Source organism: Bactrocera neohumeralis, chromosome 4 (assembly GCF_024586455.1).
Source record: "Bactrocera neohumeralis isolate Rockhampton chromosome 4, APGP_CSIRO_Bneo_wtdbg2-racon-allhic-juicebox.fasta_v2, whole genome shotgun sequence".
NCBI classification, from domain to species: Eukaryota; Metazoa; Arthropoda; class Insecta; order Diptera; family Tephritidae; genus Bactrocera; species Bactrocera neohumeralis.
In genome coordinates this window covers 4,082,564-4,104,913 of record NC_065921.1, presented here as the reverse complement: position 1 = coordinate 4,104,913, position 22,350 = coordinate 4,082,564, and the positions used below count along the sequence as shown (strand labels likewise).

At 38.9% G+C, this 22,350-nt stretch overlaps 1 protein-coding gene across 1 annotated transcript in view; it reads right to left on the bottom strand.

Annotated features, from left to right (window-relative positions):
- The window catches only part of LOC126756073 (retinal homeobox protein Rx), a 60,356-nt gene extending 38,776 nt beyond the window's left edge, over window positions 1–21,580 (bottom strand). The window contains exons 1-3 of the mRNA XM_050468897.1: window positions 20,714–21,580; window positions 14,499–14,618; window positions 191–1,585 (exon numbers count right to left, since the gene is read on the bottom strand). Coding sequence (XP_050324854.1) covers window positions 191–1,585; window positions 14,499–14,618; window positions 20,714–21,107 — 1,909 coding nt within the window. The 5' untranslated portion in view covers window positions 21,108–21,580. The remainder of the gene's footprint in view (window positions 1–190; window positions 1,586–14,498; window positions 14,619–20,713) is intronic.
- Between the last annotated feature and the right edge of the window lie 770 nt (window positions 21,581–22,350).

Here is a 22,350-nt window from a genome sequence, read left to right as displayed (position 1 = left end):
TTTACTATATTATAGTACATGAGTGCATACGATCAATAAGGTTTTTCTTTATTACTGAAGGATTCATGGTTAGCGTTGGCTGCGCTTAAACAGGCAAATAATTTTGCGAAAATACTTTACGAACTTAATAACAATTTAATTTGGTGGCACCAAAAGCGCAGACAAATAATAACTATAGAATTGTTAATACCTTCATCGTCGCTGCCGGAAGTTATCTTTTCGCCTTGCTCGCTGGAGTTAGTCTGATTCAAGTCTTCGCTGGATGCACAGCTGCCATTCACCACGCTATCGGCGTCATTCAGCCGATCCGGACCATCGCCGCCGGACCCGCTGCCGCCGATCAAGCGATAATCGTCCATGTGACGCTGCTGAAACTGTTGCTGTTGTAGTTGTTGCTGCTGTTGCTGTTGTTGCTGCTGCTGCTGTTCCAACGCATTACAATTGCCATTTAATGACTGCTGCTGCACCTCTTCGAAAGTGCGCGCACGTATGCCCTCGAAGCTCTTCATTGCATAATTTTCTAAAGCATTTCCGTTGGCTAATTTCGACTCATTCGCCTCGCCGCCATCCAAGTCATCACAGTAGGAAACGGAGGATTTGCGTTTTAATCCACCAAATTGCAGTGAAGCAGCCGACGCACCGACATTGTTATAATTCGATGACGGCGAAGCTGATAGAGCTGCGGGCGACTGCGGCGATGTAACATCAATTGTGCCCGACATATCGCCCTGTCCGTCCTTCATGTCGTCCTCATCGCCTGCGTCGATCTCACCGCTGGCCGAGAGCGAAGACATGGAACGCTCATCGTAATCGAGCAGATTGTGATGATTGTTGGCGAGTGCGTTGCCGCCGACTGTCACAGCGCCACCGCTGCCGCCGCAAAGTGCACTGGAGCCATTGGCGAGACTGAAATACGAAGCGGCGGCGGCGGTCGACTGATTAGCCAATGTCGGTTCCGACGACGATGATTTGGCGAATTTTTCGAATTTTTGCTCTTGTTGCGCGTGTGCCTGCGCTTGTGCCTGGGCGTGTGCTGCCAATGCGGCCAAATGCTGTTGGTGACTGTAATGTGATGGCGGCGGCGGCGGAGGCGGTGCGCCGGCGTTCGGTGAGTTATGATGCGGGTGCGAGGGGTGATGATGGTGATGCAGTGCCGCTTGTAAGTGGCTTGCTTCGACCATTTGATGCATCGAATTGAGATAATCACCGCTGCTCATGGACGGACTGGTGCGTGTGCTGCCCGAGTCGGTGCTGCCGGACTCGAGTGGTGGATAGTTTAAATGACTGTTGGCGCCACCAGCGGCGTTGTTAATGTTTTGATGCGGAAAGCTCATCATTGCATTGTGATAGTTGAGCGGTTGGTGGTGCGGGTGATGTGGACCGGTGTGGTGTTGTGGCGGTGGCGGTGTGCCTAAATGCAAGGCGGCAGCATGTTGATGGTGGTGCGCGGGCGGCGACTGCATGTTGGGGAATGCGCCGTGTTTATTGTGTGTGGACTGTTGCAGCATTGAGGCCATGTGATTGTCCATATTGCGCAGATGCGCCAGCGACATGTTGCAGCGCAAATCGGTGGCGTCATCATTAGCTGTGGATGAGAAGTTATAAGTGCATGAGTGATTGAGTTGACTTAATTTTTTTTGGCAAATTACTTAAAAGCTGCAGATTTTCTGTGAATGGACTTTAGTACTTATATCAGCATAGTGACTTCATGTGTTGGCCAATTTGATGTTCTTATGGAGTCTTAGTTTATATAAAAGTGTCTAGTTAGAGCAGTCCGAGGGACCTTTTATAATAACAACTTTCAATAAAAATTTTTAGTTCGATCTCTTAGTGATTCTGACCTACTATTTTATGGTCAAGCTGCATCATGTAATAAATATAGCTGAGTCTCGCTGAAGTCAATCCCTATCTTGCTTAACCAGTAGGCAAACGTGGCATGAATGGGATATGGACAGCACAAGTTACTATAACAATTCAGTTTCCGTAGTTTTCGCTGTTTGGCGCCAATTGGGATTTCCAGTATAGCCAGGTCGTTCTCCGGCTGGCCTTTCCAACGGCGTAGAAGTCCTCCTTTTCAAGAGAACTCTCAGAGCTGAAGTGTTTTCGCCCACATGGCACGACATGGCCTAGCCAGCGCAGCCGCTGTCGCTAAATTCGCTGAACTATGTCAATGTCGTCGTATATCTCATACAGCTCATCGCTCCATCAAATGCGATGTTCGTCGTGGCCATAAATCTTTCGCAGGAGCCTTCTCTCGAAAACTCGTAACGTCGACTCATCAGATGTTTGCCATTGTCTATGCCGCTTCACCATAAAGTAGGACGGGAATGATGAGGGACTTATAAAGTTAGCTCCATGTTCGTCGAGAGAGGACTTTAAAGAAATGACATAGGACCTCTAATAAGAGTGCTAACGGGTCACTGACTAATTGGCAGACAATAGAACACCGTACTATGCTCATTGCCAGAAGGAGAAGAAGAAGAGACATATTTTAGTCGAATGATTTCAGTTAAAGTTAAAGCGCTTCATCCTCTCTCAGCTTGACGGAAACTCGATTTACAGAAAAACAGTTCACTCTCTTGATAAGAGAATCCTTAACTTAAAATATACATTCCCACATGTTACTAACAGCACGAATAACCTCTACATACGTCATTGATTTAAGTTTCTCATAATATCGGCCATTACTCAAAGCGCATTAGTGAACCAGGTTAATCACTTGTATAACTTCGAATTTCAATTTGTCTGAGCAGTCAGCGTAAAACTGGTAATTACGTTTTAATTGGACATTTCCCACAGATATCCCATTTCAAGATCCATATTGCCTGACTACTTGCCACACTTTCCACCGACCATCTACCCTCTGATGTGTGTAACTTTTGACCAACCCGCTAATCATATGTTGCGCAACAACTACATATGTATATAAGTGCTTACATATATACATATATATGTGTATATATGGTACATATATATACTTGGTATTTAAGTAAACATGTAACGGAATCAGCGACTGAGCAACCGAGCAAACCAGTCGTTGAAAAAGTCATATATCAGTATTGCCACCCAGGCGATTAACCAGTCGCTTGGTAGACGGTTAAAAGCAGGCGTACATGCAAGCGCATACAAATACAGTTGCTTCACACATATTCATACCGGAGCATGGCAATAAACGGCATTCAATTAGTCGCGTCATATTTACAATGTGCCGCAATAAAAATTCTTAAATGCCGTTTGTTTCAGCCACACGGCATTATTTTAAATGCTCACCCAGAAGCACCGCGTCCGCTAACCAGAAATACCAAAGAGTCTCACATACATAGACATGTGTCGCAGAGTGGTTTGAAGCACGGTTCGCTCGAACAATCGCTCCTTCGGTATTTGCCGAGGGAAAATATCCTGTGACATGCGAGGAAGTCATTAGCTGCTGCAGCGCGGCCAAAGGGTCTCCTAGTTAGTCAACGAGGCGAGAGAGTGGCGTTATCGTGAGTGTGGGTGCCGTGGCGTTAATGATATGTGGAGGAAAGGTAGTGAGTTGCCACCACTACCACCACTTTATTTGCTAACGGTATCGCCCATTGACGGTTTACTAGTCGGCGAAATATTGTAACTTCAACGATTTGAAAATGGATTTATTTTTCCGTGGAACTACTTATTGTATTAAAATGCGCCGAGGCAAACGATATGTGTAACGAGCGGATTGAGCAAAGAGAGTGCCGTGTGTGTGTGAGGCTCAGAGTGTGCTGTGCCCATTTGGTTAGCGTTCGGTGAGTCCAATTAGTGTTTTGAAAAATGTATAATTACGTTGTGTTGAGTAATTGCATTTTGATGTGTTTTAATGCAATTTTCGGTGCGGTTTTGCTCCGGCGCGGAGTCGGGGCGATTATAGATTGCTGCTTCCGATCACAAACCCGCACACGAATATTAGTGGTTGGAATGCAGGCTTGTAACGCCGTAATTTGAGTTGAAATGTAAATTAATTCTTTGATTGATTTCCACACTCTCTCCAAAGTGACTTTCTTTTCTCTATAGTCAGTGAAGCGCTCACTTACACACGCACACGATTTGCTCATTTAAGTTGAAAACCTTTCATTTCGACTTGTTATTTAAGTTAATTGCTGACATGAAATGTAATTAATCGCCTCAAGCATTCGCCAAAATCGCGAAAGTCGGCCTCGTTGATGGCCGTTTAATTGAGTTTACGAAAATTTCATAGACATTTGTTTTCCCGTCGTAAAAGTTACTGAGAGAGTTATTTTCAAGCTGCCGAAAATTATCATGAAACAAAATTTAATAAAACACCAGACTGCACTGGTCCAGGCGAAAACGAAGTCAGTCAATTTTTTTCTTACCGGTTGGGATGATCTATTTTACATTTATGAGTACAAAGAGCGTTTACCGAAAATATCGCGAACTTGTTTTGGTGAGTCTTATTTAACGAATCACTTTCGCTAGGTATGATGACATCGAGAAAGTGTAGGAAGAAGGAGCCTAGTATGGAGACCAAAATATCGTCTGAACAAACTGACTCAAACTGAACCGTTTGAACGGCGTTCGCACCGATTCACTAAAACATGGTCGACTCAAAACGTTTTGGTTTTGGCAAGTGTCAGTGCTAGACTAGTGACAAAAGATGTGAATCTTTTGCAAAAGCTACGTGGAATAGAGGTCATCAACGAGATGCTTGACAAAAATTATTGCTGGATCGAAACGTGGGTTTATGAATATGACGTCGAAGCTATCCAACAATCTTGCGAATGGCTCTTCAAAAATGAGCCAAACGAGGATGTCAGATGTCTTGGGTTAGCTGAGCATGCAAAGAGGTGGTTAGAGTCATGCGGAGACTTGTTGCATGCTGGACATATATTTTATTATTACTATTCGGAATAAAAAGAAGTTTAACCTGCAACAGTATCCAGAACGAAGCTGCGCAAGGGTCAATCTCGTTTTTCGCGGTGACTCCAGCTCTTCGTCTGCAATGGATGGTGGCTTGATCCAAGTACGCCATTCACTACTGAGGGTGCTTATGGTTCCACTTTGAATGGCAGTCAGTGCATGTCTGAAGTTAGTTGCGTCCGAAATCTGATCGGCGTATTGTCTTATGTCGTCGACGTAGTTGAGGAAGGAGCTCTTGATGCTCCGCGGTTCCGCTACAAGCGATTGACTGCAGGGATGATTTCTACGAAAAAACTTCAGCAGAAACCGCTTGGAGAGGACTTAATTATGCTCCTTAACTGGGAATATGCAGATGTTCGATAGGAGACATCAGGAGGCATTCCGTAATAGAGTGCAGTGTCTGATATGCCTGTAGCTTCCTCGTCTGCGTTTCACTGTCACACCTAAAATTTTAAGGTTATTGACAGTCGGAATTTTACGTCATTGACTGCAACATTAAAGTCAAGTCTGTACTCCTTCGACCAGTTTGTGAATATGGTCGCTGTAGAATTTATGGCGGAGAATATTTGGTTCCGTGCGGCGAGGAACCTAGAAAGGTCGGAGAGCAATCATCAGCGTATAGAAATTCCCTCTGGTGTAGAAGTTAAACAGTAACGGTGTGAGAACACCACACTGCGGAACACCCTGCTTAATTCTTCTGAATTTAGATTTTTTCACCTCGAAACAGAACGCTCAGGCAGTTCTTAGTCCACCTCTTCAACCTCTTGGACTTTTCACCATGATAATGGCATGACAGTGACTTTGATTAAACCTTGGCATAATTGCTACCATTAGCTCAAAATAAGTCTATTTTGAAGGCGATAAAAAGAATTGTGTTAAAAAACACAAATATATTTTTTGTTTCATTTTTTTCTTGTCTCTCCAGTCCTATTTGATAATTTAAATTAATCTAGGTTATGACTTCCTTTGCTCTCAGTGAAACCTTTTAGTAAAGAAAACGTTTATCTCTCGCCAGGCATATAACCGATGGCAGACAAAAATAAATATTAATATCAAATGTCAAAGTCATTCCTTCGCTGACCGACTCATCTAAGTGACCGAACTCGTGTCTTCCGTCCGCAACATGACAACCATGACATTTCGTAATACTCCCTAATAGCATTTCAATTAAGAGCGCCGATCGGCATTTACTCAGAAACGCTTCCTTTGAAAAGACCATAATAAAAGCAAAAACAAAAAACTATAAGAAATATGAGAAGATAATACTTTAAACAAGACGCGATTCCGGTCTCATCTACAACGAGAAATAAGATGTGTGTAGGCGATAGTTGCTGTTGCAGTGTTGCCCTAATTGCAGAGAGCTGTTGCCACATGTTGCAAGTAATCGTCTAATTGAAGTTGCAGAGCAGTTGTCTTTCCCGTCGCCGGCGGACAAATGCCGAGTCATCATTTTGACGCGATTAACGTCAATTTGTAAGACATTTTAACGATTGTTTTGTGGCATTTGTTTGTGTGCCCAAATAAATAGCGGGAATTAACGAAGCTAATGTTGGCGAGCGATTGAAGTGCATTATTTGTTGTGTTATGTGGATCAAGTGAGATGATCGCTGTAGATTGATTATATTGCTTCGATAGGACAATGTAGCATTAGAAGTGATTAGAGAGTTATTTGGTGGATCATAATTAGCGTGGGCGTTAATGTATTACCACACAAACTAGGAGAGAATGATTGACGTTAATGAGGTGCACTGGAAAGGCTCACAAGAAAATAATGTTTTGCACGATTTATTAATGGAAATCCATGAAAGTTTTGAACCTCCTCCGCATGGCTGAAGGATTTGTTGAAATATGTTTTTTCGACAAAAACTTGGTTTCTTAAAGAGTTTTTATTAAATACCGTTATTTCTTCTTTCTTTATGTATATATTTTCACTTTTCGCCCATTCTCAGCCATATTTACCTACACGGACACACATATGCCTTGATTTCTAATAAATGACGCTTTTAATTGCCAAAACGAAAGACTGCATTAAGTAAAGAACTCAGTGGTTCCAACACCACAAATTGAGCTGTCGATTACTCCATTAATTTTGTAGCACGCTCACAATGAAATCTAACAAATTATTTCACCGACTTTCTTCGACTCGTGCAAAGGCAGCGACGCGCGGCGTTAATTGAGCCAGTCAATCGTGTGGTGGTAATTGTTTTGCGATCAGTGTGGGCTTCCACCAATTAGTCACAGCCACACGATGGTGCCGCGAAACGGGCAAACGTTGAACGCCGCGCGCTCGCTGTTAACTGTTATTGTCTTAAACTAATGGCTGACGGGTTGACGAAGAGAGGAGAGCCACAATAGGCAAGCTGTTTGAGGTGCCGTGAAATATTAAGAATTGTAGTTGGATTGAGATGTTTGATTGTCTGCCGAGTCGAGTGCTTAACCCCGCGTAACTGGGTTAAAGTTCCAGTTGAGCTACCAAAATTTTCGCTACACCTATTGTGCGTGATTTTTTGAGAAAAAAATTAAAATTATAGAAATTGTATAATTTTCCAAACAATTCGTTGATTAACTAATTTCAGCAGCCGTTTATTTTTCCTTCTTCACAAATTTGTTAATTAGCAGCTATGAAAGCACAGCAGTAGCAGTAGTTAATTTGTACAACAGCCCACCTGGGGGTGCGTATAAATTTTGATTATTAGCCGCGAAGTACAAATATCCCGACGCGCTCGAGATCAATGCACTTGAAATTTTTGGTTGCCGTTCAAGAGCTCTGAACTCCGTTTTGTCTGTTTTGTGGGATCCCCGCGATTTCAGCTGCCTGATGACTTATGAGCGGCCCATTGTTGCTATTAAAAGGCAATGTTGCCCGCATGTATGTATGTATGTTGCCACAATGCAATGAGCCGCGCAATCAGCCACAAAATGTCAATCATGACAAGGATTTTCTACACTCTTTAGTCCGATTCTTTGGTGCTTTTATTTCTTTTGTAGCAAAGCATTTCCAGCGTTCGAATTAGGTGTACTTAGGCTTTGTTGTTGTCCGGTAGGCGTCAGATTCCAATGTCCATGTCACGCTTATATTTACAAATTCATTAATGTTCTTATTGCCGCTCAATTTAATGCCGCATCAATCGCTCCGAAAACATGCATTTATCTCAATCTTAATGATGTCGATGCGCGCGGCCACTTAACGAGCCAAATATGTATGTGTATATATGTTTTCATTTATATCTTATTGTGTGTATGTATATATATTTTCTTTTTTTTAACTCCAATATCCGTTGGATTTCTGGGAACACAGGGGAAGCTTCAATCTGGTTATTTGGTGTTAATGGACGAACATATACAATAGTTTAAACGAGAGTAATATGGATAAGACTCTAGATGGGTTTGGAGCGCTTTATAGAAGAATTATTAATAAGAGAAAACTTTCTTTTTTCATAAAAGTGAAATGTTTATGTAGGAAAGTTTGTTAAATAAATGCCTTCTTCAAAAATATTGAGTAGTCGAAAAAGTCTTTTCGTATTTTTTCAATAGATGTCGTTGGAGTCGTATATCTCCAGTGCTACCAAATACATTATGTCATACTATATAGAGTTGGAAAGGTGAGATTTTAAGCTTCATTTAAAAAAAAAATTAAATCTGGGAAAGTTGGAAAAAAGTTACAGCTGTTCAAAAATGAGTGAAAATAATGAAGAAATTCGCAATATTTTGAAATTTTTATATGAAAAAGAGAAGAATAACACGCAAGCCAATGAAATTTGTGATGTTTACGGAGAGATCAGTTCGTGTAGCACAACAATGGTGCGCTCGCTTCCGTTCTGGAAATTTCGAATTTTCGATTTACACTGATGGAATAATGTCTCTAGCGGAAAATTGGCGAAAAGTGATCGACCAAAATGGTACGTATTTGTTTATTTAATTATTAGTATAAATTTAAAAAAAATTTAAGTTTGGTAATAAATACGAAAAGACTTTTTCGCCTACCCCATATTTTGACTAGGGCAGGAGTCAGTAACTTAATTTTTTCAAATCAAATCCTTTCAATTCAAGATATATATGTTTTGCGCCCTCAATTTCTCTCTCTTGCCTCCAATTCCCTCCCTTGGCTTTTGCCACTACTCACTCAACTAAAGCGGTGCATGGGTGTCTGGACTTATACCAGCAAAGCATCGAGCAGCCAAAGTTCTAATGTGCTCAATATGCATGTATGTGTATGTGTGTGAGTCTGGTACCTACTTTAGGCATCAGCTGTCAGTTTAAATGCTTTTTGACAGTTTGAAGCAAGCTTCAGCCGGCACAATCGCACTCAGCATCTTGCGCTGCCACTTAAGGCGCCCAATCATACACACTCACACCATATTATATGCCAGCATATTTGTGTGTGCGCTCAGAGCGCCTCCGACCGGCTGGCTTCCCACTCACGTGTTATGCTTTAATTTGTCTGCGGCTGACGGATTTGCCAGGTCATTAAGACCTTTAATGAGGTTATTAACGAATTGTGAGCCAACTCAATTGTATTTGCAACAGTTTGCAACAGTGTTGGGCCGAATGATTGTCGTCTAATTTGCCCTAAGTAAGCATGTTTACTTACTTCACGAGACACTTGTGGCACATTGTGAGCGCGCCGAGTGCGCTGCTGAGTATGTGTCTGCTTGGTTTCTAACTTTATATTATAATTTTTTTACTTTTTTGCAAGTTTGTCTTTTGCAGCTGTCAATTATGGCATTTTGCAATACTCATACGCCGCTGTGTCCCATTTGCTGTTTTGTGTTTGGCGCTTTGAGCTTCAATGCAAACGGCGTTTGTTGGTTCATTAAAATTGCAAGTAATTCGATTAATTTCGCTTCTATATTGGCTGCCAGCCACTCAATTACCATGACAACTGGAAACGCCTACCGGCCGCTTAAGCGATCTGACGACTCCGCATATTGGCTGAGTGATAGGCGCGTCTCAGCACCAGCTTTTAACGGTCGCAGTCGAGTGACCACCACACACATACACCAACACACGCGCGCTCGCCTACGGTAGCCATTTTTAATTGATTTTTATTTTTGTACTGCGCAGCACTTAATTGATTTTAGGATCTGACCAGTTGCACAAAAACAGAAACAGAAATAATAGTGGAAATAATGACTGTTATAGGTAAAAAGCTTTTTTCATTGAACGAATTAAGTCCAAGTCCGTTTTGGAGTTGAAGTTGGAGTTGTAGTCGAAGCCTTCACGCATTAGTCAACGAGGTAAAAGCTACGCACGCCATAATTGTGTGGAAGGTTGTTGTTATTATTAATTTTTCAAGTTTTTCAAGTTGGGTAATGACGTGGCTTATTATCGTTGTAATTAAAACATAATTAATTTAAAGCTTTTCATTTTTTTATGTGAAGGCTGCATGGTTTGCTGGTGGAACGGCTAACCTCTACGAAATACAAGTATAATAATGCATATATCGCTATATACTTATGTATATAAATCAAATAAAAAAATAACAATGATATAATTATCGTAATTAATTGCTTATAAATATATATTAATTGCTGCTATTGATTGAATAGCGTTAGTTTTATTAAAGTAATTAGTTTTTGTGACCTCAAATTAGAGACAAGGACCTATTATACAAGTATAACCTCAAAATTACGAAATTACGAAATAAATCGTCATTTTAGTATGACAATAGTGTGCGATATATATATATTCTATATATTATATTCGTATGTACACATATTTGTTTGTTTATTTATTAGTATAAATATAAAAACGTAAGTTGAAGTTTGATTAGAAATACGAAAATACTTTTTAGACTACCCATTATATACTATGTACTATACAATGTATATCTAGTACTGTTTTCCGTTGGCTAAAAATATATTTTTATGACTGCAAGTAGTGCATAGACTTCGAAGAATTTGTGCTAGTTTTTATTTTGGGTATATTTAAAAATAGAATCACAACGAATCCATGACGGTGTCATCCACTCTAAATATACTTGAAAGACATTAATGAACACACAGAGTTTGACGCCTGAAAAAAGACAATTTTTGGGAATCAAAAGAACCAAAAAAAATTATTGTATTAGACCAGGATACCCAATTTTTGAAAACAAAAAAAATCAGGTAGGATGAAACTCTTTATAATTGAAAAACACAAAAAACAAAAATGAAAGAAAAAATGATTTGCGATGGATCTGAGGTCGCAAAAAGGATGCGACGTGCTTGATAGAATTTTGTGGGGTTAAAAACTGGGTATTTCGATTTTCGGCAAAACTACGAGACGTGAAGAAACCTGTTACATGGTAAATTTGCAAGGTAATTAAAATATGAACATTTTTTTGTATTAATACCTCTTTAACATAACCCCAAAATTTATGTGAAAAATTAAAATATTCAGGTTTTTTTGTTTTTATTTTTATCTTGTATAAAAAACATTTGGTAAAATTATTAAGGAGAAACTCTCATTTAATATATTAAACAAAAAACACAAATTTTCAATCAAAAATTCTTATATAGAGTTATGCGAATTTTTTAAGAGGTCAGTAGGCCCTATGTTTGTTGAAAGCTGGAAATCTGAAATTAAGGAAAATTTTCGGAGAAAATTCAAAAAAACACCGCACTAAACGGAGTACAAGTGATCTCCGACGGCGATGGAAACATTCTCTACTGCTGCAGTGATTTCGGCCTTCAATAATAAGAAAGCGAAAAAAATTATGCTTAAAAGATATCGTCTGTACAGTGACCTGTGCTGAAAAAAATCAAAATTTGTCGAAATGGCGGCTATTAAAAAAAAGCCGAAACTTTTGTCGTTTGTGGCCTGCCAATCAAAAAACTTGGTAGGTCATTGTATGGACACCTATTTATAGAACATTTGGTAGTGATCAGATCATTAGTCATTGAACAACTACTCAAGCACATTAGTCATTGAACAACTACTCAAGCACATTTGAAAAATGCCGTTTTAGGACAAACGGGTTTAATGATAAACTGATTGCCTAACTTGACTAGAATTGATGGGTATATTTTAGAAAGCTGTAACGCGAAAAATATTTGAAATATTACAGAAAATTTTAGTATGTAATTTTTGGAGGCATAGACAATCGGACAAGAATAAACATTTATTTTTAGAAATTTCATCCCCTTCTTACAAAAATAGGACTGCACAATTATTGGGTTTTCCAGACATCTGATTGAAACAAGGTTATTAATACATCTACTACGTATGTACATAGGTATAAGACAGAAAAAAAACAGAGCCATGAGAATATTGGTATATGTACATGAACAAATAAATAAAATTTTATTTACTAAAACTACGACTAATTAATTAAGATGTAGAAAGAAGATGTGTAACAAATAAAAATAAAAAAAAATTTTGCGATATTATATTTTATTACACAAAATATTTTAAAGAGACTATTTTTTAAACAAAAGTTAACGGTAAACCCCACGAATACGCTCTAAAATTAACTAGAAATCAATTATCTGCCAAAATAATTGTGCCTATTATTGTCTTATCTATTCAAGCGTACTATAAGCTAGTCAAATACATAGTATGTATGTAGAAGCGAGTAAGTTGCAGTAACTAACAAGCCGTTATGCGCAAGCAATAACTGTTTACACACACATTTGTAATTGTCACCGCGGCATGTCATTAATTTGATTTTATTACTGTCATTTGCGTCATGAATCAGGTTATCTAATTGCACAAAGGACACGGCCCCATCCATTAAACACAATCAAAGATTTAATTAAATGTTCGAGGTATGCGCGAGTGTTGGTGTATCCAGGCGGTGTTTGCTCGCTGGGCGTGCGCCATGACAGATAAATACATACCACATACATTTACTTACATATATACCAATACTAGCATACACATACTTATGGTATATAGCTGAGTGATATGTCTAAAAATAAGTTTTTTCTTGACAAGAAACGATATTCGAAGAAAAAGATTGACAGCGAGTATATCATTTGCTATTAATATACTTATATATTAATGTTATTGCATAGTAAACAGAAGTCAGTGATATAAATGGAACCGACCAGATATTCACCATGCGCCAAATTTTAGAAAAGACCCGTAAAAAGAGAATTGACACACCACCTCTTCGTTGATTTCAAAGCTGCCTTTGACAGCACGAAAATGTGCTGCCTCCAAGCCGCTATTTCTGAACTTTGCATCACCGCAAAGGTAATACGGCTGTGTAAGCTGACATTGATCAACACCAAAAGTTCCGTAAGGACCGGGAAGGACCTCTTCAAGCCGTTCGATACCAAACGAGGTTTCAGACAAGCCGACCCCCTATCGTGCGACTTCTTCAATCTACTGCTGAAGAAAATTATTCGAGCTGCACAGCTTAATCGAGCAGGTACAATCTTCTTTTCAAGGCGTACTACGATGAAAAAAATTTCAGACCGATATCTCAAAAACGAGGGACTAGTTCACGAGTGAACTTTCCTTCTGGACATAACAAACCTCTGACCAAATTTAATATACCCTGTTCATGGCATAAATACTACTTGTATATCGAAATATCGGTCAAGATGCAAAGGCACATTGCTAGTTATTAAGAAAAACGTGGAAATAATGAGAGGGGTGTACATATGTACCTTGTGATCAACCTAATTTGCCAAACTAATCATGCCTAAATTCAAATAACTAAAAGCTTGCTTCTTTAAAAATAAGAAAATACAAATGTGTTCTGTCCCATGCCAAAGTGGCTTGTGTAGATAAGCCGTGGAATGCTAATCGCTAAATCACATTAACACTTGTTTTCGTCTACACGAGGAAATAACTTCAAATTAAGGATTCCTTCGCAGACGTGGAATACCCCCTAACATGAATGAAAACGCGAACACATAACCAAGACACCATAACTGTGTGCAAATAGTTGAGTAAGCAGACGCTCGTCAGCTTACAGCGCTTCCCTCGCAGTTTAGTAGTTATATTGGCTGTTAAACACCATCAGCGTCACTCTGCACCACCTTCGTTTTTCGCTTCGGAATGTAATTTAGCGGATTTAGATGCACGACAGCTGATAAGAGCAGCGAGCGAAAGCGTTCGTCGTCGTCACCTTGCGCTGATTTCGTGATTCGCGATTTCGTAAAGGGATTAAGCCGATTTCATTATCCTCCGTGTGCCATTGTTTTACCGTTGTTTGCAGAAATCCACGCGAGTAGGCGTTTGCTGGCGTTTTGTTAGTTGCCATCGGCTGTTAGCGCTTCAAATTTATGCAGTTTTCTTGAAAGTTTTAATGCCTTTTTGGTTGGGCGGTAGTTTATAATGTGTTTTCGTCATTTTTTATTTTTACTCCAAGGATTAGTAGACGATTTAAATGGATTATAACGCAATTTCGACTTGGTGCCTGGCCGTGCTGCCACCTGTCAAATTTTATTGTGTTTCAATTTGCTTTTTGTTTTCTTTCGACACGGCTGTAATTGCCAAAAGCGACAATTGTGGGTGTTTTATGACGTTCGCAATCAAACATGGAGAAGAAGTCTGGAACACGCAACCCCCTCTAATAAAAATGTGATTTAAATCCAGTTGTCTTTATATTTTGTTGTTAAATTTGTTTCGAATTCCAAAAATAAACGCTAAACAAGCTTTGCACTTACCTTCCCCGCATTCACTGCGATTCTTTAGTCCCAGTATGGCGTCAATGGTATGGCGTGGCGTTAGAGCCTGACCGCTTGTGCCGAATTTCCGCGAGGTGTCCTTCAAAGTGATGTCAGCGTCTAAAAGATTTCAAATTTGAATTTGTTAAAATTAGTTTAATATTTGGAAACATTTTATGTGTCGAATTTAAAACAAGTGACGAAGAGCTAGGCTCGGGTGAACATTTCATTATTTTGCAACTTATCAGTATCAAAGCCAGGGAAATACTTTCAAGTGCATCAGGTTTGTTAGCTACTTGTATATGGGATTTAGGACAGGTTTTCACCCGATGTCATCAATCCCAGCTTTTTATCTTTATTTAGTACTTAGTTATTGTACTTTGCGGTCCAATTGCGCCCATCTACGAACTCGCCCTCACTTTTTTCAAGAAACCATGTACCGAGTGTCATTAAGATAGCTTCATTTTATATCTTGTAACAGACTGACAGATAGACAAGGGTGATTCATTTCGAGGTTATCCACTTTTTTAAAGAAAAAACACAGAAACTTCAAAATTAATGGGGAATGTGAATTATCAACCAAAAAACAATCTTTGGAATTTATTTTTGAAGATTATCTCTTACAAATGTTGGCCGTGACTACGTCTCAGGTGGTCCATCCGTGCGAGTATTTCCACTAGTAACTGGCAAATGACAAGCGTGATGTTTTGCTCCAAAGCCTGACTCGAAGCGGGATTGTCCGCATAGAATTCAGACTTTACATATTCTCAAAGGAAAAAGTCTAACGCTGTGATAGTACACGATGAAATGAATACATTGATTGATGCGAAACCATTTGATTGTGCTCTTATCGACTCTCCACGGTCTTCGTGTACACTCTCAGCTACGGGTGATATATTTTCATCTCTGCATGCTGGACGTGATCTATTCGGGGGAATATTATCCAATAATGAATGCTGGGTTTCAAAATGATTATGTTGACCATAAGTTGAGCGAAGCACCCAAAACACATTCTTTACATATTAAAGGTAAACGATTTGTAAACGCTGTTCAGGCTTTCTATAAAGTAATCCCAAACGATAATGAACAAAAATAAAATAAAAATAAAAATGTTAAAAAAAAGCTATTGAATAAAATACCTCTACTTAGATCACCCGTTATATTGTATATATGGTATAAGCCTATATCTAACTCGATTTTTTTAGGTGATACATTTCCGTTTTTAATTATTTCTTTCAAATTTGCTTGAGTGGACTTGCGGAGACAAATGATCCCATCACCATCAAATTTTGTCAGTCTATTCCTAAAGTAAGTATATTAGTGCTCCATATATTATTTTGCCAATGCAAATATGATCAAAAGTCAAATTTCGGTAGTGGAAGTGTCTTTTTAGCTCCGGTGGAGATTGCATGTAACACGGAATAATTTAAGTTTTTCTTTCAAAAAGTATATTCGAAGGTATCTATAAATCTCACACAGAGTTTTAATTGAAAGAATAATTTTTTTTTCTTAAATTCCCAAAAATTTATTTTTTTTATGCTGTCTCAGTAGATAAAGGGATAACAATGTAATTAAATGAAAAAAATTCAACTTTCATATTAGAATTAGTATGGATAATTTTTTAATAGGTACTATTTGGCAAGAAAATCAGTTTCAAAATCTTATTTCGAAGTCCAATACACCTTGTTCGCACTTAACTTGTAAAACTGAACACATTTGGCACACACATACACATATGTATTCGTAAGCTCTGGTCAAGCAGGCAAATTTTGTGCTGCCAGTGAAAGTCACTTGAATACAATTTCCATTAAATTAAAAAATCGGAATTACACAATTAAAATAATGAATGCAATTAAGTGCACGAGCCTGTCATAAATTTGTAAGCAATTTTTAATAGCATTAAAAGTGCACTCCATCACCAACACCACCGGCAGCGCTGCAGTTGCGCATTCACCTCCTTGCTCCACAAAATCCAACACACACACACACTCATACGCTCCTAAACACATGCATACATGTGTATGTGTGGCGTGTTTGCACAGTTATGTGGCGGTGGCAGTGGGGGTGGCGGGGGATGTCATTTATTGGCGACATGTTTGTTTTTAACGAGGTAAACACCGTAATTACCGATCGTTTCGTGCGCCGAACTGCAACTCGCCACACGAATGCCACCAAATGCGTCGCCGACCCAGCACACAATCCCACACAAAAGTGGGAGTTGAGCGAAGTGGCAAGTTGGCGGTGCTGGCGGTGTTGGCGGTGTTGGCGGCTGACTGTTGCACTTTTATCAGAAACTAAAAATCACTTTTATGACAATTTGTCATGACAGGCAGGCACAGCTTGTCATGTCACGGCAAAGCAGCAACATGGCGGCCTGCAGCCTACAGAGACATTCTTGTGTCACCGCTATCAATGCAAGCAAGCAATCGCATCCCAGTGGTGAAAACTAGTGACTCAGTTGGATGTGGTGTGGTGTGAATATATGTGGTGTCTTTGACTTAGTGACGTTGTGATGAAAATAGCTCTCGCAGTGTCTAGGTAATATTGAATTCGTAAATGAAGCCTTAATAAGGAACGGTACTATTTTTTGTTTGTCCCACCTATCAACCTATATTCGAGAACCGAGTTTTTCATTTCTATTGTAAACTCTATTATGCACGGAATATCGTCTTTCAGAAAACCTATAAAATATTAATATCAATAAATTTCGATGTGAAAGATGCATCTCGCTCTGGGCGACCTATCGTTGAAAAATTCGATGAAATTATGAAAAATATTGACCGTCACATAAGCAGCCATGACATCGCTAAGGAACTTAACATTCATCATCAAACGGTTTTGAACCATTTAAAAAACGTTGGCTTCAAAAAGAAGCACGATGTTTGGGTACCACATGAATTGTCTGTGAAAAATTTAAAGGACCGAATTAACATCTGCGATTCTTTGCTGAAACGAAATGAAATCGAATTTGAAGCGAATGGTAACAGAAAACGAAAAGTGGTTCAGATACTACAGTAATGTGCGAAAAAGATCATGGTCTAAGCTTGGTGAGGCTCAACAAATGGTCGCAAAGCCAGGATTGACGCCTCGAAAGGTTATGCTGAGTGTTTGGTGGGATTGGAAAGGAATCATCCACTATGAACTGTTCCAGCCTACTCGAACAATTGATTTTCCATTTTACTGTCAACAACTGATGAGATTGAACCAAGAAATTGAAAAAAAAAAAACGGTCAGACTGATCAACAGAAAGGACCATCAGAACAACGCTAACTACGAAAAGACTTTTTCGACTACTCATTAATACTCATTTAAATAAATGATGACTTCTTTTTCTCCCCAAGAAGCTGTTTATTTTTCGGAACCGCTTATATTTGACGACTATAGCATATAGCTGCCATACAAACTGAACAAAATGAAGAGTTCGTATGAAAAAGACGAGATATCTTCACCAAATTTAGCACGGGTTATTGTCCACGGCACAGTGCATTCTCTGAAGAAATTGTTCAGATCGTGTCACTATAGTTAATATATTATATATTTATATTTATTTTATATTTTGCATTTGTGAATATTTTTTCTTCTTTTTGTTTAATCCCGACACAACACTTTTTACCACTGGGTTTTGAAATCTAAATCTGTTTTGGCCATCATCGTTAGTTTGTGTCCAGTTCTATGTGTGCGTGGCGATTCGTGAGCGTGTTTAAATTGTTAATTATTGACCTAAATTGTTGGCAAATATATGAGGCTGAGATAAAGCGAACTGGCTTTTAGTTGTGACAATAATGAATGCAGTAAAGCTGTGAGTGCACCAACAACAAGATGGCGGGCAAACATATTTGAGTCAATTATTGCAGAAAAGGACACTTTAAAAATTAAAATTGATTACATTATATTCGGAATTTATATTATTTAAGTTTCATTTGCCACGAAACGTAAAAAAAATTAAAAATAAACTGGAAACATCTACACTTCATCAACAAATTTTTGCAACAAGAGTACGTCACCCGGTCATCGCATTAAACCCTAGTTTATTTTTTTCTCTGTGTAATAACGTGTACATAAGTATGTGTGTGAGCAAATATGCACAGCAACAAAGTTGTGAACAAATTTTATCGCAATTTCTTTATTTTTTCGGTCTATTGTTGTTGTTGCGTGTAATTTGCATTCAATTAAGGTTGCAGGTGTGTCATGTGCTGCATGTGTTGGCGATTTTCTCAATTTTTTATTCTAATTGTATATATGTATGTAGTATGCACATTAGCCGCTGAGAGCGTGCCTGCTGCACATTTGCTTTAATTAAATCAGACTGATTTTATGGCCATTATTATTGTTGTAATTTGTTTATTTGCATTCGAAGTCTTTTTGCCTATGGAAAGTGGACAACGGTAAATGTTGTTTTCTGTTTCTATTTAAGCGACGCATAATGGCGTTTTAATGGAAAAACGAATTAGAATCAAGTCAATATTTTAGTGCCTAGAACGATTTTATTACATATGTCATTGTGTCAATATTATCAAACATTTACAAAAGTTATTATATTTTTTAATAATTTTTAACTGCTGATTTCGAAAACTTCGCTTTAAAGTTGCACAATATCTTCATTATGAAAGACTTTTCAAAGTTACACAAGCAGAGCTTCAACGCAATCAATAAAAAAATGCGAAACATTTTTTGAAACAAGTAAGGAAGGGCTAAGTTCAGGGGCAACCGAACATTTTATACATACAGCTGAACTTTCCTAACTCGAAGCACCATAATCCACGATACAACTTCGAGTTAGAGAGACTTCGAGTTATAGAAGTTAAACGGTACACATATATGAATGATTTTATTTATTTTTTGCTAATACTACTACCTTCCATTAATATGCCACATACTAAGAAAATGTTTCCTGTGGTTCGTTAAGGTACCATCACCAATCATATGGAGTAAAGTCTCTCATATGTTATGTGTTAGTTATATGAGGGCTAGGTCGAGTTTTCGCCAAATTTTAGGTACAAGGGACCTAAGGGAAGCACGTAGACAAAGACACAAAGGCTATTTTCACGAAAAAATTATCCCTGAATTTCAATTGTATATCTCACACATTGATCGATTTTTTCGGTCAAAAATCAACTATAGGTACTGGGGTCCACATATTCGTTACCTATGGGCTTCAGCAGTTTCAGTCGGATTCGAACAATTTTCGGTCACAAAATGAAATACTCCAAAGGGATTATTCGTGCTAAATTGTAGCCCATTACATTAATTACTTCTTGATTTGCACACTGGGAAAAGAAAGAATCAAATATAATTTAAAACTGTGTTATATGGGAAGTAGTTTTCGCACTGTGATATAGGAATATTAAGGATTGACAAGTACTAAATTTAGTCGAAGTTGGGAGGCCGTGTTCCGAGATATGTTTTTTCTCAAAAGTGAGTGGTGCTACGCCCATCGTTCAATTTTCACACCCGTTCCCATAAAACCCTCTCAAAACATCTTGGATATGAAATTTTATGTCTCAGGCGTATTTAGTTGTTGATTTATTGATATTTTTCGTAGTTTTGAGCAGTACCGTTATATATATTTATATGGACATTTGTAAATCGCCTCAACTGGGCATACAGATCATTGAGATATATATTTTATACGGTCATACGTTTCCGTCTTAGTGTTACACACCTCGTAGCAAACTTACATAATATACCTATTTCAGAGTATAAGAGGAAGGCAAAGAAACGCAGATGTAGCATCAAGTTACGTCTTCAATTGGAGCCTTTTCACCATTCTAATCTTTAGCCAAGAAAACACGATCCATAAACGCAGACTTGAACTTACGAAATACGACTTTGGCTACCTTAAAAACTTTATGGATGTTAATGGACATTTAACCATGATCTGTAATGAATAATGTTTTCTGAAAAAGTTGGCTGCACACAATACTTGTTTTAGTTTTTAAGGAACTAGGAACTAGCAGCGTTTGATTAAGATGAAGATTTACACATGCTCGACACAAAACGTATACCAATTTTATCATCTCGAAAACAGTTGAAAGTTCACAGTTGATTAGAAATTATTATAAATCCTAATCACCTGCCACTTAAGTGATATTGACTAACTAATTTTTAACTCAGCTTAAAACTAAGCTATGATGCAACGAAATTTAACCGGGCAGCTCCCAGAGTTCACTTAATTTCAACACTTTTTCCAACTTAAAATCAACTATATTCAATACCTTCCGCAATGACCGAGTTATTATTGGCGCCGCTTAAAAAGTTCTGTTCGAACTGCTCCAAATTTTTAAATTTCTCCACAATCAGCTGCAAGTTCTTCGAATCGCGCACGTTCTCCAGCAAATGACGAAAATTCTCGAGTTGTTTGGGCGGAAACTTGCCACCGTCGCCATTACTGGAAACCAGTTTTTCAAAAATGTTTTGAAAAGTCTGTTTCTGCACGTTGGACATGCTGCCGAGCGCTGCAATGCTGCTCATGGCGCCGGCGGCCGTGGACGATGCCATAGCGGCGGTGGGAGAGGCGGGCGCTGGCGAAGTGGCGCTATTGTTGGCAGGCGGCGATGCAGTGGACCGCGAGTTCATTAGTGTGGGTGGTGGCGTAGTTTTTATATCCATTTTCGCTTATTTAATTATTAGTAATATTATTTCTAACGAGTTCACAAGCTTCTTTTTCACACCAACAAATTGCTTTAGAGAAGTTCAAATATTTTCGTTTCTATAAATTTTCACAAAAATAATTCATAATTTCTTTTTTGTTTAATTGCTTTTTATTAAAGTGTCACTGATTAAATTAACTGATTTTATTTTCAAAAGCACAATAAAAGCTCGCTTTAAAGCTCTCTTCTTGTGTTTATTTAATCGGCAAGCAGTGCAATGCCGACGCTTTTTCACCTCACTAATTCACGTAAGTGATTTGGTCACAAATATTTGTTGTGTTTTTCTTTGTTTTGAATGTCAACCCGTCAAAATTCCGTAACCGTTAGTTCAAACTTGACACGGACGCGCCGTTACCTCGGCCAGAGTACGAATGCCGTGCGTTGTTGAACCGTAAAACCAGGTAGCCGGAGCTCAAGTGCAACCGTGAAGCACACTGCCACAATGCAAAGGTGGCAATAAACAAACGGCAAAAACCAACACGGCCGTTCAGGTTGCCTAGGCTGACACGCTTTCCCGAGAGTGCTAAGCCCACCGTTTGCCAGGTTGACTGGTTGGCTGGTTTGTTGTTTCGTTGGTTGCTTGTTTCTGGTAAGTGTGAGACGTGCAGCAAACTCGAATGCTCGTAAATCGAATTGGGAAACTGGTTTGGAGGGTTGAGTGGCGTGGTAGAGAGTACACACACACACACACACACAAAGCCGTGTGATGAAGTGGTTTTTTTCGCTTTGCAGTGTATGGAACGCGTGAGAGGCGTGGCCTAAAGAAATATTGCGCTCACCAATACAGAGAGGAGTGTTGAGTAAGGAAAAGGATATTTTTGTTGAGTCTTGGCTGGCTTACTAGGAAAAATGTCTATTTCTCGGAATACGCACTTGTGTCGAAAACAAGGTTTTTGTTTCTGGGTGATAAATATTTCCGAGTGGCAAGTAGAAAAACACGGCCTGAAAGGTATGTGTTTGACCTCCGCAAAAAGCAGACAGAAATTACGGTGTATAGCCTATTTTTTTTTTTTTTAGACAGACCATGATTTATTCTGTACGTGATGGAAATTTTTTGAACCCGTTTTCACTTTGGATTTGCTCATTCTTCCTGTCTACATCAGCGACCTATTCCCGACCCTGCCTGCTTGATCATATCAAACGTCTCTGTCGCAGATTTACCGAGTTTCACACAGAATTTAGTCGCGTACCTCTGCTCTAAC